Source organism: Mangifera indica, unplaced genomic scaffold (genome assembly GCF_011075055.1).
Source record: "Mangifera indica cultivar Alphonso unplaced genomic scaffold, CATAS_Mindica_2.1 Un_0030, whole genome shotgun sequence".
Classification (NCBI taxonomy): domain Eukaryota; kingdom Viridiplantae; phylum Streptophyta; class Magnoliopsida; order Sapindales; family Anacardiaceae; genus Mangifera; species Mangifera indica.
Window position 1 is genome coordinate 27,091 of NW_025401122.1, and position 16,655 is coordinate 43,745.

At 34.0% G+C, this 16,655-nt stretch overlaps 2 protein-coding genes across 2 annotated transcripts; both read left to right on the forward strand.

The window, feature by feature from the left end:
- The first annotated feature begins 789 nt into the window (after window positions 1–789).
- On the forward strand, window positions 790–1,766 carry LOC123206279 (protein LURP-one-related 5-like). Its single transcript, XM_044623441.1, has 2 exons — window positions 790–1,094; window positions 1,268–1,766. Exons 1-2 carry the CDS (start codon window positions 813–815, stop codon window positions 1,679–1,681), a joined length of 696 nt encoding a protein of 231 aa, XP_044479376.1. The 5' UTR covers window positions 790–812; the 3' UTR covers window positions 1,682–1,766.
- Window positions 1,767–13,232: 11,466 nt separating this feature from the next.
- LOC123206270 (protein SCARECROW-like) lies at window positions 13,233–16,444 on the forward strand. Its single transcript, XM_044623431.1, has 2 exons — window positions 13,233–15,593; window positions 15,689–16,444. Exons 1-2 carry the CDS (start codon window positions 13,741–13,743, stop codon window positions 16,149–16,151), a joined length of 2,316 nt encoding a protein of 771 aa, XP_044479366.1. The 5' UTR covers window positions 13,233–13,740; the 3' UTR covers window positions 16,152–16,444.
- The last annotated feature ends 211 nt before the right edge of the window (window positions 16,445–16,655 follow it).

Here is a 16,655-nt window from a genome sequence, read left to right on the forward strand (position 1 = left end):
AACTTGACTTATATTTAACTTTAGCTTGATGAAGTTGAACCAAACCGTTTTTTTATTCAAATAGAACTTAAGCCAGTGGTGTTTGGACTCAATTCAGTTTGTATTAACCCCTAATCCATATCGACAAGATACAAGTAAGATGCATCTCACATGATCATTTAAGAATGATAAAAGAAGATGAATTGAACTGTTTGTGAGCTCTTAAACTATCAAAACACTTTTTATTTTACAAAATCTCGAAGCATATTCATGATATTATATATCCAAAATGAATAATATCTTTACAATGCATTGGACTATTGATTTGAAATGTTACGAGTTACAACATCTACCGGAGTAAATAAAAAATATGAAAAGCCAGATTTTAATGGGGGTGCTTGATAATAGCTTCCCAAAGGGAAAATATGGGAAATGATGATTTCCCTTACTTCCAAGACCGCTAACTTTTGTGTGTCTCAATGTAACATAATTATGCATGAATACCCATGAGCAAATTCAGGCAGAAACCATTTTATTTATCTGTAAAGAGGAGGCTCCTCTTAATAAGAAATAAGAAAAACCAGACGAATAAATGGTGGGGGCCTAGGGGAATTAGTTGTGCAAGCCACTATGCTCGACAAACATCCCAGACAAAGCTCTCTCTTTCCACGCACTTCTTTCTTTATAAAATTTCTATAGATAAATCACCACCACCTCCTCCTCTCTTATATATATACATAGATATCAGCTGTCTATATATCTATATATCCATCTATATATATACATTTATATAAGCCTTGTGTTTCTGGGTGTTGCAAAGTTGAAAGTTCAGTATGTCGAAAGTTTATCCAACTGAGAACAAACATAATGATTTGATTATGTCGAAAGGGAAAGTACTGGAGGAGGAAGAAGATGATGTACATGAACGACGTCGTCCAAGTATACTGACGGTATGGAAGAGATCCAGCATGAGTTTCCAAGGGACTGACGGATTCACAGTGTTTGATCATTACGGCAGACTGGTTTTCAGAGTTGATAATTATTCCAGAAGTAAAGCTTCTGGTCTTGTTCTCATGGATGGTGCTGGGAATTGTTTGTTATCTCTGAAACCCCAGGTAAAAATTCACTCTTTCTTTCTCTTTTCTTATTATAAAAAATAATATACAAAAAAAAATTACTAAAATCATCAAATATTTATTTACTGATTATTTTTCTTTCACTTTTTTGATAATGATGACGATATGCATGGTGATTGACTAAATTCTTGGCCTGTTTGATGGATTGACAGATGTTGAGCCTGCAACACCAGTGGAATGCATACAGAGAAGAAGAAGAAGAAGGAGACGACCATGGGAAGAGATCGAGAGTGTTTTCAATGATGAGAAGGTCGCCGGTTTTCTTCAACAACGGCAAGGATGAAGCGGAGGTTTACATGGGGAGAAATAACAAACAAGCTCAATTGAATAAGCCTGATTTCACCATTGAGGGCTCTTTCAGGACTCGAAATTGCAAGATCAAGAATGCAAATGGGGAAGTGGTAGCCAGCATCGCTCGGAAGAGAGTCAACTCAACGATTCTACTTAGCGACGACGTCTTCAGCCTGGTTGTTCAGCCTGGTTTTCCAACTCACCTGGTTATGGCGTTTGTAATAATACTGGATCGCATTTGCAGCAAGATCTTTGCTCCAGTTCTGTGTTCTTGATTTAGACTTCTTCCCTTCCATTCCTTGTACAAAAATCACTCAAAATGGCCAACAGTTTCTAGTTTTATAAAGGTTTTATACCAATTTTCCGATTAATCCAGCTAAACTTGCTCTAAATCTCAATGAAGCAACCATTTTTAAGCTTCATTTTGCCTCCAAAGGATGCATCATCTTGGCCACACCAATCAAGAATAGCTGACAAATCTAGTTTAGGTCAAGGTCAAAGCCCGTTTTAATTATCAAGCAGGATTAAATTAGATTAGTCTGATTCAGGATTGAGCTCAAACCAAGTTAGTTTTGGCTCAAAAGTTAGTTTGACTTGCTTTAACTCTACTTAAATAAGTTTAATTCAAATTTGAATCAAGTTTGAGTTAAAAGATTTTACTCGTTTTTTAAACTAAATGTTAGTTCTATCATTTGTACATATATTGCTCAATTTAGAAAGCAATTTTTTGATAAGATATATTTTTTAATTAATTTATTAATATTTTATTATTTTATTTTTAAAAAACTGTATAATACTCAATATACAATACGTAAAACTAGATTTTTGATACACGATACGATACACAATCTGACTACCATGATATTAGCTGCTTCTGCTGGTTTCCCTTTTCTCTAGGATAAGAATTCAAGACTGCATTAATGTAATATGAAGTTACCGTTATGAAGCAGGCCATCAGATGTTCAGAAGAAGCACAAAAACCACCATAAGAATCATTAGGATTTCCAGAAGTCTGTTGTAAATCTAAAATGAAAATCCATTTGCTATTCAAGACAGAGCCCCAGGAAAAAATAAATCTCATAAGACCACTTTGCAATTCAAATGCTTGAAGGAAAGAAAGTAATCCTGGAAATGAAACAAGAAGGTATCATTTAGAATTGGTGTATGTTTTGCTGGCACTATGTCTTCTTCCCAGTGGAGTTTGGATCTCAAGCTCAGGAAAAAGATAGAGAGGCTCCAGGTGTGTTAACCTGGAGAAAACCGAAGTCGAATTAGTTAACCAGTTTTGAATTGAATCAAAAATGTCTAATAACCAAAATGAATATTTCGTTACACGCTTTAAAACCAAAATTCCAGAGTGACGGTTGTTCCAAACTTGGAACGGTTGTTCTTCAATTTATTTTTTGTTCAGTTTGTCCTTAATGGTGAATAGTTACTGGACTGGATTGTTCCTTGTTGAATGAGCAATCTGAGAAATGAAATGGGCACTCCACATCTTGAGCAACCATTCCAATCTTCAAACTAGAGTGGTTGGATTAACCAGTTCACAAATAGTGCCAATCCGGTAATCAATTGAAAAAACTGGTTTGGCCAAACTCTAAGAAGTAGATGAATTAGATTTTTCGGTTATCCTATTTTCCGATTCTGTTATTGGATTGGATACCAATTCGGTTTGGTTTGTAGATTTTTTCCTAGTCTCCACATTTATACACCATAGTTATCATTATAATACGATACGATACAAATATAAAACAATATGTATTTTGAGATATATCAAATTAATATAGTACAGTGGATAAACCATACGATATGATACGTATCCTATGACACGATATATATTATTGATACGGATCGATATGCTTTTCAGAAAAAAAATGATAATGTAGTAGAAGTGTATATGATAAATTTTAAATTTTTAAAAATGTTTGTGATATTTTCTAAAATGACGATATATCAATTAGATTTTTCTATTATTTTATTTTTTAAAAGTCATATCATACTATACAATATGCAATATAGAAAATTAGGTTTTGAATACATTTTACAATACACAATTCGACTATCATCTTACGCACTAGGGCTCTAAACTCCAAATTTCTGACAACTTATCGTATTTCACCTGGCCAAAGAACTATTTCCCATCTAAGTTTTAGTTTAATCTCAAAAACACACTTACAGCAGATAAAAAATCTAAACATTCACCCATTGACTAACTGCTATTAAACTTTTCAGTCATAGACAAGGTTAAAATTGTTATTTTATCACTAGACCCTAAAACCTTAAAAATTAATAGTATTTTCCCCTAAGGTTTTAAAAATTAACGTATTACCCCTATTCTCAAAGTTTGAAAAGTTTATATTTCACCTCTAAGGTTTGTTTCCCTTCTCCAACCACCATCTCCATCTCCGATGACTGTCGAATCCACCCTAAACCGTTGCCATCGAAGTCTTCTTACCTCTCTGACTACAAACCGATGAATTTCTTCTGAAAAATCCAAACGATTCTTCTTTGGACGTGTCATCATCCAAATGAAGAGATTTAGATTCACAGCAGAGAGCATAGAGAGCGAAGACATAGCAAGGAGCATGAATTTCGGTCTAAGATTTAGAGATCTAGATTTGGCGAAGATGAATGAGAGAGAGAAGTTGAATCATTGATTGAGTGCAGTTGCTCTTCGACTAGAGAGGAAATTTGTCACCGAAGAGGATGGGTGGAAAGAGGAAGTCAGCCGGAGAGGAACTTCAATGTTGGAGAAGAAGAAAAGAGAAACCCTAGGGGAGAATACAGTTTTTCAAAGTTTAATTATAAAAGAAAATTATTTGTTTTTTAAAACTTAGAGAAAAATAATATAAATTTTTAAGATTTTAAGGTTTACGAGTAAAATGATATTTTTACTCTTACTTTTAACTGAAAATTTTAAAAATAGTTAGTCCATAGATGGATATTTGAATTTTTTATTTGTCACAGATATAATTTTGAGATTGAACTAAAACTTGGGTGAAAAATAGTGCTTTGACCTATTTTGCTTTTTGCAATAGGTCATGCGCTACAGAGCGGATTGCATCTGCATAGCTCTCGTGGTTGAGTCAGGGCAATCTACAACTTAAGTGGAAGGATAAGAGCTTCCTTATATACCTTGGAGTGATTATTCTCAAATAAGAACGCTCAGCCTCTTGGCCCAGCTAATTTCAGCTTTGCTAATTCAACCTTTGAGCATTGTGTTAAAACCCCCATTAGGTCCATTAGAAATGGACTCGATGGTCAGGGTGGTCTATTGGATTGGATCAAATTGTGTTTAAATTGAATTAATCATATCGAATCGCTATTTAACTATCAAATCAATCTAATTAGGTGGTTACATTGATATGGCAATTTTTGTTTTTAAAGTTTTGCAATTGATAAAATATAATTTGAATTTAATATTTAACCATTAAATTAGTAAAATTATTTTAAAAAAATTTACAATAATTAGGATTCAAAATTGAAAAACAAGATTTAAAGGGTATAAATAAAATATTTGAAATTAGTGAGAATATATTGATATTTTATTAAAACTAGGTCATAAGCTCATGAGCTCAATGAATTAACCAAATTTAAATTTGAACTCGACTCAACCTGTTTACTCATAAAACCGACCCAACCCCTTCTTCGTAACAAACATCTCCTGTGAATCTATAACCATATTTACGGCATGTTTCCTGCCCAATCCATGAATCCAATCCAAAGCCAAACATTCAAGCAGGGACTTGATTGGCCAACACTGCGAAGAAAGCGTATAAAGTCATTACAATACCCCATTGAAAGCATAATACCGGCTTGAGTTCAAACTTGAGCATGTGTATAGTATCATTAGAGCGTTGTCGATAATGTGAATAATATTATTGACAAAATAAACAATATTATTAAATAAATAAATTAGTTAAACTTAAATTAAACTATCAAATCAGAACTCTAACTCAAAATTGATTTGTTCAAATTGAGTCATAAATCCATTGTGGATGGATGCCATCAACATGTTTTTCCTAACTCACTCTATCCAAAATCTTTCTTCCATCTAAATGCTGCAGCACACATGTTTATCATTAGTCTTGCTTTGCAATACCAAACGAAGAGATATCTCTCTTTCCCTTTTACTAAAAGCAACAAACTAGGACATTAATTCATAAATATATTTTTAGCAACTTTTCTACCAGACCATATGCCTTCAAATGACAGGAAGCCAATATTATAGTAAGATGATAAAGACCATCCACATCATTTACATTTCAACAATGGAAACTTCTTTAATAAAGATCACATACTTTGAACTAGGGGTGGATCCCATTTGAATTGACCTGGTTTGAATCTAGAGTTCAATTCGATCGATCTTAAATTACAGTTTTAGCTCGATAACTCGATTTGAGATCAACTTGTTTTGTTAATTTAGTAATATTGTTCATCCCATTGGCAACATTATTTACGTCGCTGACACCCCTCTATTCACACTATACATTAACTCAAACAAGTTTGAATTAGACATTATGAATACAATCTAAACTCGAGTTGACCCAAGGCTTTGCTAGACTTAGATTGAATCCATCCTTACTATGAGCAGTCTAATTTTCGGAAAAGATAGTAAAGCCATGGAGTTGTATAGCCAAATAAGGTCAAATGCTGGATACTTCAATTCAAGAAGTCACATTTTGAATAAGAAGTAAAAGATGAAATTATAGCATAGTTGAAGAAATTACTTGTGGCATAGGACCTCGTTACAATGCCAACGAGCATCAAGAACCTCATGTTCTATATAGTCATCACAAAATCAATAAACTATTTGTACACATTTTTTAATATACAAATATATATATGATGATACTTAATCACATAATAACATAATAGACTATTAGACTTGATTCCACCTTCTTGGCAAGCTTTAATCTTGTTTTGGAGATAAGTATGAGAATCTTTTCTTCGAACTAATCTTTTAGTTAGGTCAAAACCCGATCCGATCTAAAAATATCGGTTTTGAGTGGGTCGTAACAGAGATATAGGGACCCCAACGGCCCAAACCCGGTACAAAGCATTATTTAATGGGCCATATAGTCCAATAAATGATTTAGCAGCCCAGTTGGAATAACATTTCCTCCTCCTCATCTTAATATAGGCCCGCTTGCATTGATAAAGATTTTTGGCTCATTTAATATTTTGGCATTTTCGTATATTTGAATTTGTATTTCTTTAGAAAATCTATGAAAATCAGAATATAATTACAACCTACAGGGTTTAGAAAAATATTTCTTCCTGCATAAAAGCAAGTAAGGGTGTCACATAGTTTATTGACATGTAATGAGAGTTCGCCTATGGGATATGTGGGTCTTTGGTAGGTATATATTATTATTTAATCTAATTTTTACAGACCACTACTAGGGTTTGGGATAGTATTAGAGATGGATTCAAGCTAAGCTCAGTCAAAGGTCATCTCAAACTCAGTTTGAATTTAGAATGTCAAGCCCAGGCTAGTTTAAGTTGTGAATTGTGATGTTGAGAAGAAGAAGAAGAGTTATCAAAACTGAAAAATAAAAAGAATAGTTAAAAAAAAAAGAGAGAAGAATTATTAGAAATAAAAAAAGAATAATCACTAGAAAAAAAGAGTTTGGGTGAAAAATTGTCAACAAGTTCTCGAACTTGAGTCAAATTAGACTTTAAGTTTCAGTTCGACTCATTTAAACTGAATATAGATTCAAATTCGAGCTTGCTTAGCTCGAATTAACCACTAAATAACATTTGCTCTTCTGGATATTATATAGTTTATTATATTCTTATATTTTTGTGATAATAATATATTATTCTCTAATCCACAAATATAGGTTTTATGTTGATTAGGGTTTTATTTTCGAAAGTTTTATTTGTAAGTTTTGTGGATTAGTTTTCTTTCTTGTTTTTATTGATTAGTTTTATTATATGAATTTTATCTGGGGTTGTTTGGTAATTAGTTCTATGATATGGGCTTTAATAATTTTTTTTATTAAATTATGATATTATTTAACAATTCTCGTAAACAGCATTTTGAAACAGATGAAAAGTAGTTTGGGCTTAATTTGGTCTATTTTTGTGTAAACTAATGATTTGAATAATTAAGTAGTTCAAATTATATCTTAAAATTGATGGGTAAGACTTTATACTTAGTATTCATACATACATACATACATACATACATACATACATACATAAGCATTTATCTTATGACCTTGACCCATGAAATGTCCTTGTTTATATGTTATAGGGACAAAATCTTATTAATTAATATTATATGTATAAACAATGAGTAATAACAAAAATAAATAAACTAATGTATCATCATATAATTGAGTGATATAATTGTTAATTTTAATTTTAATTCAAAATTATCAAATCAAATGATGATTAGTAGTTATTCATTTGTGAATGAAGTATTACTGACACACACGTATACATACATACATACATACATATATTGGTGCAACTAATGTTTGTATTTCTGAGTAATAAGCTTTTTCATATTCTTGAAACTTCTAATATATAGATGCATATAGTCATTGATGTGTGATAAGACTTTGCTTTAATCATATGTACAAAAATAGTTTCAAAGAAGCGATCAATTGATCGATTAACAATTAGACACATAATTTATATGTAAGTTAACCCAAAGTATAGTAAGAAACCCTTTTATCCAAAAACAATACAAAGAGAGTTTGTTGATAATTTTAACTGTTTTTATGATATTCTCAACATGGCATTCCATTCTTCTACTATTACGAGATCACAATCCATATACATTGCTTATCATTATAAGATAATATAATATTTCTTATTTCAACGGGATAACAACATTAAGAGTTTTTTTTAGATACTTATATTGAATGTATTAGGTTCTAGATATATCTTTTTATGTATTTATATTATTATTCTTTCAAGACAAAAGGGTATCTCTTTTATATCATTCACAATCACTCTATCGAGTTATACTAAACACATTTAATAACATAATAGTAGACATAATTTTTCGATCATACTACCTTGAAAACATCTTATTCATAATGAATCACTTATTTAAGATTATACCTCTAGCATTGCATATTCCTTGCTAATGCCATTTTTCACATCATCAACAAACATAAGAATAACTTCTTTCTATTCGGTGGATTTGCACTTAAATACAAAAGGGTTGTGGAATTCCAATGCAATTTTGCTCCAAAACAAAAACAAATGGATAACCAATTCAACTTGGATCCTAATTCAAAAGAAGATACTTGAATTTGGGCAGTTAGTAATTGGACTATTATTATGGAAGGAAGCATATATTTGTATATGTCGAAGTTATTATCAAGATATGATGTGTTTTGAGTTGGAATTTAATAAATAAATGAAAGGGTTAAAAGAGAGAGGGTTTAGCAGCCAAAAACTTTGGCTTATGCAAAGAGCCTTATTCTCTTTTCTCTATTGCCAAATTTATATGGACGCCATTGTTGTATTGTAAAGCTCGAATGTTTGGTATGAAGTGGCTCGTCTTTTTCCTATCAAATACAAATTATCAGCTTCTGCATGAATATTTTTTAACGTAATGCGAAGTTTATTTTATCTTCTTCATCATGTGACACCCATTTTCCAATCACTCTTTTCTTTCACGTGGCCATGCTTGTCTCTCTTATGTCTTCCTTTTACTTACATATTTGTATATACACTTCCCATCTTCCATGGCCCAATCCGCCTGCCTTCCATCGACTCTTTGATTTTATAACCTACACTTTCTTCCACCAATAAAGACAGTTTTAATCCTGTCTTCTTCAATATTAGCCATTGCAAACCCATTATCTAATAATTCTAAAAGTATTAAAAGTGATACCATGCGTATCCATTTTGAATATCCAAATATGTATACATATATATATAATCACGTGATTAGATGTTACTGTATTTTTAATTCAAAAAGTACTGTTACATATACACACATTGAATACACAGATTATATGTCATCATATGATTGAGTGGTATTTTATCTTTAATTCAAAATAACTTAATCACATGATGTTACATCATTTATGTATTCATTTTGTATACTCAAAGTGTGTACACATAGTTTTATTAGAATTTAAAATTATTTAATCACATGATGACATACCTAAATGTATATTTATTTGTGTACTCAAAATAGGTACAGATAATTTTATTGAAAATATTAATATTGTCATACACTCATACAAATACACAATATAAAGTCCTATATAAAAGAGATTACGATAATTATGATTGTATATGTGGAATAATGTTGTTATCTATCATATACAGTGATTAGATAATTATAAAAGTAAATGAGCAATAAAAAAGACAGAAATGTATAAATGTGGCTCAATCTCGTGCTCAAAAGTTTACATCTACGGTTATGTTATTTATTTTTAGGGAAGTGTTTTGGTAGGGTTTATATAGGGATTGCAAGAAAGTATCTCTAGTAAGATTTCATCTTTAGACTGTCTCGTAACTTTTGCGAAAGTATTTTATACTACAAAGAGGTAAAGCTACATGTATATATGATATTTAAATATTTATAATTTAAGCATAATTATAGAGTTTTATTCCTACTAAAGAGTTCAATTGTCAAGTTGAGTTTTTTCGCGTTTGAGTGATAAAGCTTACGTTCGTATTCTAACCTAATATATTGATAGGTGACATATTGTATTGTTGTCCTTGTAATTTATTATTAGATTGCTTTTTTAAACATGGTGAGTTAGGTTAACAAAAAGTTTTATTATATAATAAATACTTAGAATAATCGAAAACCTTTTTCAAACTTATTAACAAAAACACGATGATAGTTTTGAAAAACCTTAATATCTAAATATATAAAAATTAACTATCATAGCAAAATCTAAGATAAAAAACCAATGTTTTGCGTACCTAATATGTACTCAATTGTGAGTATACTGAATATTATTTTATCTATGGTTGGATATGATTTGAGTTGACTCAATCTCAAAAGTTAACTCGGCTCAATTCAACTTGATTTGAATTTATTTGATTTAAATTTGAGTCGAAAGATTTGGTTCGTTTTTTAAATCAAGCCAAACTCAAGCTAATAAGTTTTCGGTTAAATTTGGTTCAAGTTTGACTCAAATTTATAACTCTAAATGATAGTTCAAATTCATTGTTTGATTTGGTTTAAATTCGTGATTCAAATCAGTTGGAACTCATATATAGTTTAAACTGGTGGGTCAAATTCGTAATTCATGTTGGCTCAAATAAATGATTTTAAATATTATTTGAGTAAAACAATGGTATTTTGTTAATAAAGTACAAACTTGAGTCACGAATTTAAACCATAAAATTGAATTATCTATTTAAACCATTAATTCAAGATAAATCAAACTATAAATTTGAATTATTAATTTGAGTAAATTTAAGTTAAACTTGAATTAAATCGAATCGAATCAAATTTTTTATATTTGAACTAAATTCAAACTACACTTAATTTTAATTTGATAAAATTGAATTAAATTTAAATTAAATTATTTTTTAATTAAATCAAATTAAAATTCAAAAAAATTCAAACTCGATCCAATTTATACCTAATTTTAATTTTATTTTTAAATTAAAATTATTTAACGACTTAATAATTCATAATTCAGTATTAATTCAGTATCATGACGTAGGGACCACAAAAAGAGGAAATATCTAAGTGGCCCACAAAGCCCAGACCTAACGGAAGAAGTGGTTTGAAAAGGACTGATGAGGTGGAGATGTTTTATCACATATCTGGGACCAATCCTGATCCATGAGGAAACACCGATGTCTGTGCCTCTCACGTGTTGGACTTGTAGCTTGAAAGAGAGAGAGGGAGAGGGCCTGTTTTTCCGTGAAACACAGAGCTGATAGAAAAAGGACGTAGCTCTAAAAAGACGTTCAACTTTTTCACTCCAAATTTTATCACTGTTGTTTCCTCCATTAGATCTTAGCTAGCTGCTATGTCAGCTACTATCATGTCATTGTAGTAATATTTTGTCCTCGTTTACTGTGAAACCTTGTTCTTTTCCTACCAATTGCTAAACCCTAACACAAATCTCAATCTCTACTTCTTTCTGGAGTCAAACAAAGGCTAACCCTAAAGCGAAAGGGCCCTGGGATTTAAAGGGGGATCGGTAATGATGCAGCATCATGCAAAATGTCAAACGCTACGTTGCAATTTTGGGAACTGAGGTTTGTTGGACAGTTCCCTCTTTCTTCCTCTTTCTGTCTTCTTCTTCCCAACTTCAACCTGTCATGTTCTATATTATTTGATTTGATTTGAATCTCTCCTTTTCGTTGCAATAATTCATTGTTTTTGCCTGAAAATTTAATTACCCTGTGCCACCCACTAGTACAATTATAGGTTCCCCTGTGAAGCTGCTTTGACTAAGTGTACCACATCTGTGGCGGCAGCTTAAATTAGGGTAAATTCAACTTGCATATAAAATTTTAATTCGAAAACTCAACTCACATTCGAGAACTCGCCACTGTTATTACATCACTACTTACCATTTAACTTGGTTTAAGTTAATTTTTATAATATAATAAATTTATATACACTTATAATAGATAATAATTTAAGTATGAATAATGATGTGTCACTATATAATATAATAATTTCAAATTAAGAATAAAATTATATCTAAATATATGATGATATATTATTATAAGGGTTCAAACTGATATTTATTATAAGTATATATAAGAAGATTAAAACCTAATAGTGCACATGTTAAAATGTATACAAAATGAAAAAGTATCTATCAAAGTGAGTCAGTACCACAATACCAAATCTTATGGATGGTTTGTTTTGTGGAAATTTCCTTTTTTGTTTGAGTATAAATGTATTTGAGGTAAACTGACTCTGTCTTCAATTCATATTTGACTCAAATAAGTGAAATTTGATAACTCGATTTGAATTTGAAAGCATGTTGACATTGTTGCACTAAAGCCCTTCTTCTCTTAGGATCCATTTTCTTTTTTAACAACACTTCTTCTTCTAAGCATCATTGTTAACTATTCAAGTCAATTCGAATGTACACTCAAACTTGATATTTCAGATTTGAGCCGAGCTGAAGTTAACTATTGTTTGGACTTAGCTCAACTGAAATCCACCATTGGTTTTGAGATATTATTAGCCACATGCCCATGTATAGCTAGCCAGTGGCAATGGTCAAAGAAAGTGAACGTGAATAAAAAGGCTATACAGGAAAGAATATGAAAATACAAATGTAGTAGTTCATTTATTAATATATAATAATGAAGAGAAGGGTGGGCTTTGTTGGAGTTTAATGTTTGTAATTTTCTAATTATCTCGCTGTAAACAGAGCTAACCAAAGCAACACATCTCGATTGCAGTGGCAGATCGTGGAATGTTGAATTCTCTGATAGTGACTTCACAGGTCAAACACAATATAAATTAAGCCTTGTTATTTCCGATAAACTGGTCCAATCTTGTGAAAAGTTACCCATTTCTTTATTACTTCTCCATTAACAACGACATAAATGTCAAAAAGGTTCCAGATTAAAGATGAATTAGAGCCTTAGCAATGGCAATGTATGTGGGGATTAGTGATAAATAATATAAAAATTAACGAAAGATAGTAAGCGGGAATTTTTAACGAAGAAGAAAGCTTATTTGATTTTAGTCATTACTTAGAGTTTGAACTAATTATATTAAATAAATAAAATTTAAATTTAATAATTAAATTCATAATCATGATATTATTCCTATCAAAAATGATTCGAACTTGATTTATATGATTGGAATTTTTTTCCTTTTATTATTCAAAGTACCCGTGAGAGCCAGAGTAGGTAGGTTTTTGTGCACGCAAATAGCTACGAGGAGGAGACCACCAGGATCATAGAAATGGTCGTTCTATGTTCTCATTGCGAAGACGTCAAACAGGCAACGACGAAGGAAAAACGCCATCATCCCCAACAACACATTCACAAAACTTCACCAGAAACAGGCCTGTATTTTGCCAGCCCATGGCATCCATCAACCGCACAAAGACGCATAGCTACCAGCCACCAACCGCACAGTTTCGGCGAGCTTAAATACTTAAATATGCAGTAGCTATAGATGTATAGATAAAAAAATTAAGAAAAGAGAAAAAGGTATAGAAGATCGTGTTAGGTTGAGACTTGAGAGTTGAGCTGAGCTGAGTGAGGAGAATCCCGAAGCTGCTGTCTCAATCTTCGCACCGTTTTCTGTTTGGATTTCCCTTCCCTTCTTGGCTCTTACTTGTTAGAATCTCCATTTCTATGAAGCCCACTACACTCTTTCACAGGGGTAACTTTCAGGACTTTCGTTTCTATGATCTTCATGGCTGCTTCGGGTTTGCTGGGTGGTGAAAAGAGAGAAAATGAAGCAGAAAATCGAGTTAGTAATGGGAATCATGAAAGTCCAACAATGTCAATGACAAGTGCATCTAATAGCACCGGCAGCAACGAGCAGTGTCGGCCTTGGGTTGATGGGAAGATGATGAGAAAGAGAATGGCTTCTGAAATGGAAGTGCAGTTGAATAATGGTGATTATTACGGTAGGTTTCACAGAAGAAACAACCCAAATTCCACCGCCATTAATGCCACCTCGCTTCTCAACTACTCCACTATCAATAATATGAATATGAATACACTGCTACCTTCTTCCACAAACTTGACCCATGTGACGTCAGGCGGGTCTGGATTTTTATCCACCTTTACATCATCAAGAACGACAACAAACTTGAGTTCCATCGACAATTTTTCTTCTCATCAACAGCCCCAGAGTACTTTCCAGGCTCAGGCTGAGGCTCCTGCTGTTTGTGGCTTCTCTGGTCTGCCGTTGTTCCCACCGGAGAGTAGTAGAAACGTGGCTGTCAGCGGCTTGATCCCGGCTTCTACTGCTTGTGTTACCGCTGTTACTTCGCCTTCCATGGAGGATAGCTCAGCCACGGCTTGGATCGACGGCATCATAAAGGACCTTATTCATAACTCGAATAATGTCTCTATTCCTCAGTTGATTCATAATGTGAGGGAGATTATTTTCCCTTGTAATCCCAACCTCGCTGCGCTACTTGAGTACAGGCTCCGTTCTCTCACTGAGCCTTTGGAGAGAAGGCCTGTGAATCTCCATCAAAGGCAGTTTAATAATCTTCATCATGAACCTTCTTCTACTCTTTCGCTCAATCTCGACTGTGCTGTCGACAACCTCTCTAGTTATTCTCTACCGGATTCGTCTTACTTAAACTGGGGAATAACACAACTGCCCGCCGCCCCTACCAGTCAACAAAATCCACAACATCATCATCAGTCTGTCACGGCCGTTCCTCTCTCGTTGAATCAGGTGCAGTCTCAAGCTCCTCAGCCTCAGGAACAAAAGCAACAAGGCAACGAGAGCTCTTCACCAGTGGAGACAGTTGCAACACCTACGCCAACAACAGCAGCAACCCCAACAGCGACAGCTTCTGCAATAAGAGATAAAAAAGAAGAAATAAGGCAACAACAGAGAGACGAAGAAGGTCTGCACCTGCTGACCCTTCTCTTGCAGTGTGCGGAGGCGGTTTCCGCCCATAACTTGGAAGAAGCAAACAAGATGCTGCTGGAGATTTCTCAACTCTCCACGCCATATGGGACTTCTGCACAGCGAGTGGCTGCTTATTTCTCAGAAGCAATGTCTGCAAGGCTAGTAAGCTCCTGCCTGGGAATATACGCAGCTTTGCCTTCTTTACCCCAAAGTCATACCCACAAGATGGTGTCGGCCTTCCAAGTGTTTAATGGCATCAGCCCTTTTGTCAAGTTCTCTCATTTCACAGCCAATCAGGCTATACAGGAAGCGTTCGAGAGGGAGGAGAGGGTGCACATCATAGATCTAGACATCATGCAAGGCCTTCAATGGCCTGGTCTCTTTCACATCCTCGCTTCTAGACCTGGAGGCCCTCCTTACGTGCGCCTCACCGGATTAGGCACCTCTATGGAGGCTCTAGAGGCCACCGGCAAGCGCCTTTCTGATTTCGCTGAGAAACTGGGTCTTCCCTTTGAGTTCTACCCGGTTGCTGATAAAGTCGGAAACTTGAATCCTGAAAAACTCAACGTCGGCAAGAGAGAAGCCGTCGCAGTCCACTGGCTACAGCATTCCCTCTACGATGTCACTGGTTCTGATACCAACACACTATGGCTTCTGCAAAGGTAATTAAATTCTGCTTTTTCCCATGTCATGAATATGACTGGAAATTACATCCATTCTTTCTCATGATAGTATAATGTGTAATTAATATCTTCAGATTAGCACCAAAAGTGGTGACGGTGGTGGAGCAGGACCTCAGCCCTGCAGGGTCGTTCTTGGGGAGGTTTGTGGAGGCAATACATTACTACTCAGCTTTGTTTGACTCGTTAGGGGCTAGCTACGGCGAGGAGAGCGAAGAGAGGCACGTGGTGGAGCAGCAGCTGCTGTCGAGGGAGATACGCAACGTCCTGGCCGTGGGAGGCCCCTTTAGGAGTGGTGATATCAAATTTCATAATTGGAGGGACAAGCTTCAGCAATCCGGGTTCAAGGGTATCTCTCTAGCTGGGAACGCCGCCACTCAGGCCACCCTTCTCCTCGGCATGTTCCCTTCCGACGGTTACACATTAGTCGAGGACAATGGCGCGCTCAAGCTCGGTTGGAAAGACCTTTGCTTGCTCACTGCCTCTGCTTGGAGGCCATTTCATGCTAGTGCAGTTGCTGCCGCCACACACCGCTACTAATTATTGTATCAAATTATACATGTCATCTGGGTGTGTTTTTTTTTTTTATATATTTCAATCTTTTTTATGTGTTACTTCCGCCATGAATTAGGCTGCTATGATTCTGAAGGTCAGCGACAGCCCGGTTATCATTTTTCTGAAGAATTGGCATCTGTTCAAGCTCCGATAAAAGCTGATTTTTGAGTCGGGCTGAGCCTGAGCGATTAGGATTAATCATTGGGTCACTAATTACTTGAAAACCTATTATTGACTGCAAAAAATCTATTTTATAATGTTACTGTAACTCTTACAAATTCACTAGTACCTGTAGCTGAGTTTACCAGGAGGCGGCAGATGGATCAGGTTTTCAGGATTTGTCCTGCTAAAGAGAAACATCAATACAAAAATCATTAGGTCTTGAAGCCCTGTTTGATTAAGGGTGGATGACTAGCTCTATGATCAATTTGATAAGTCTAAACACCAAGGATAGCCCGATGGACTTTAAATCAAACTAGTTCTAATACT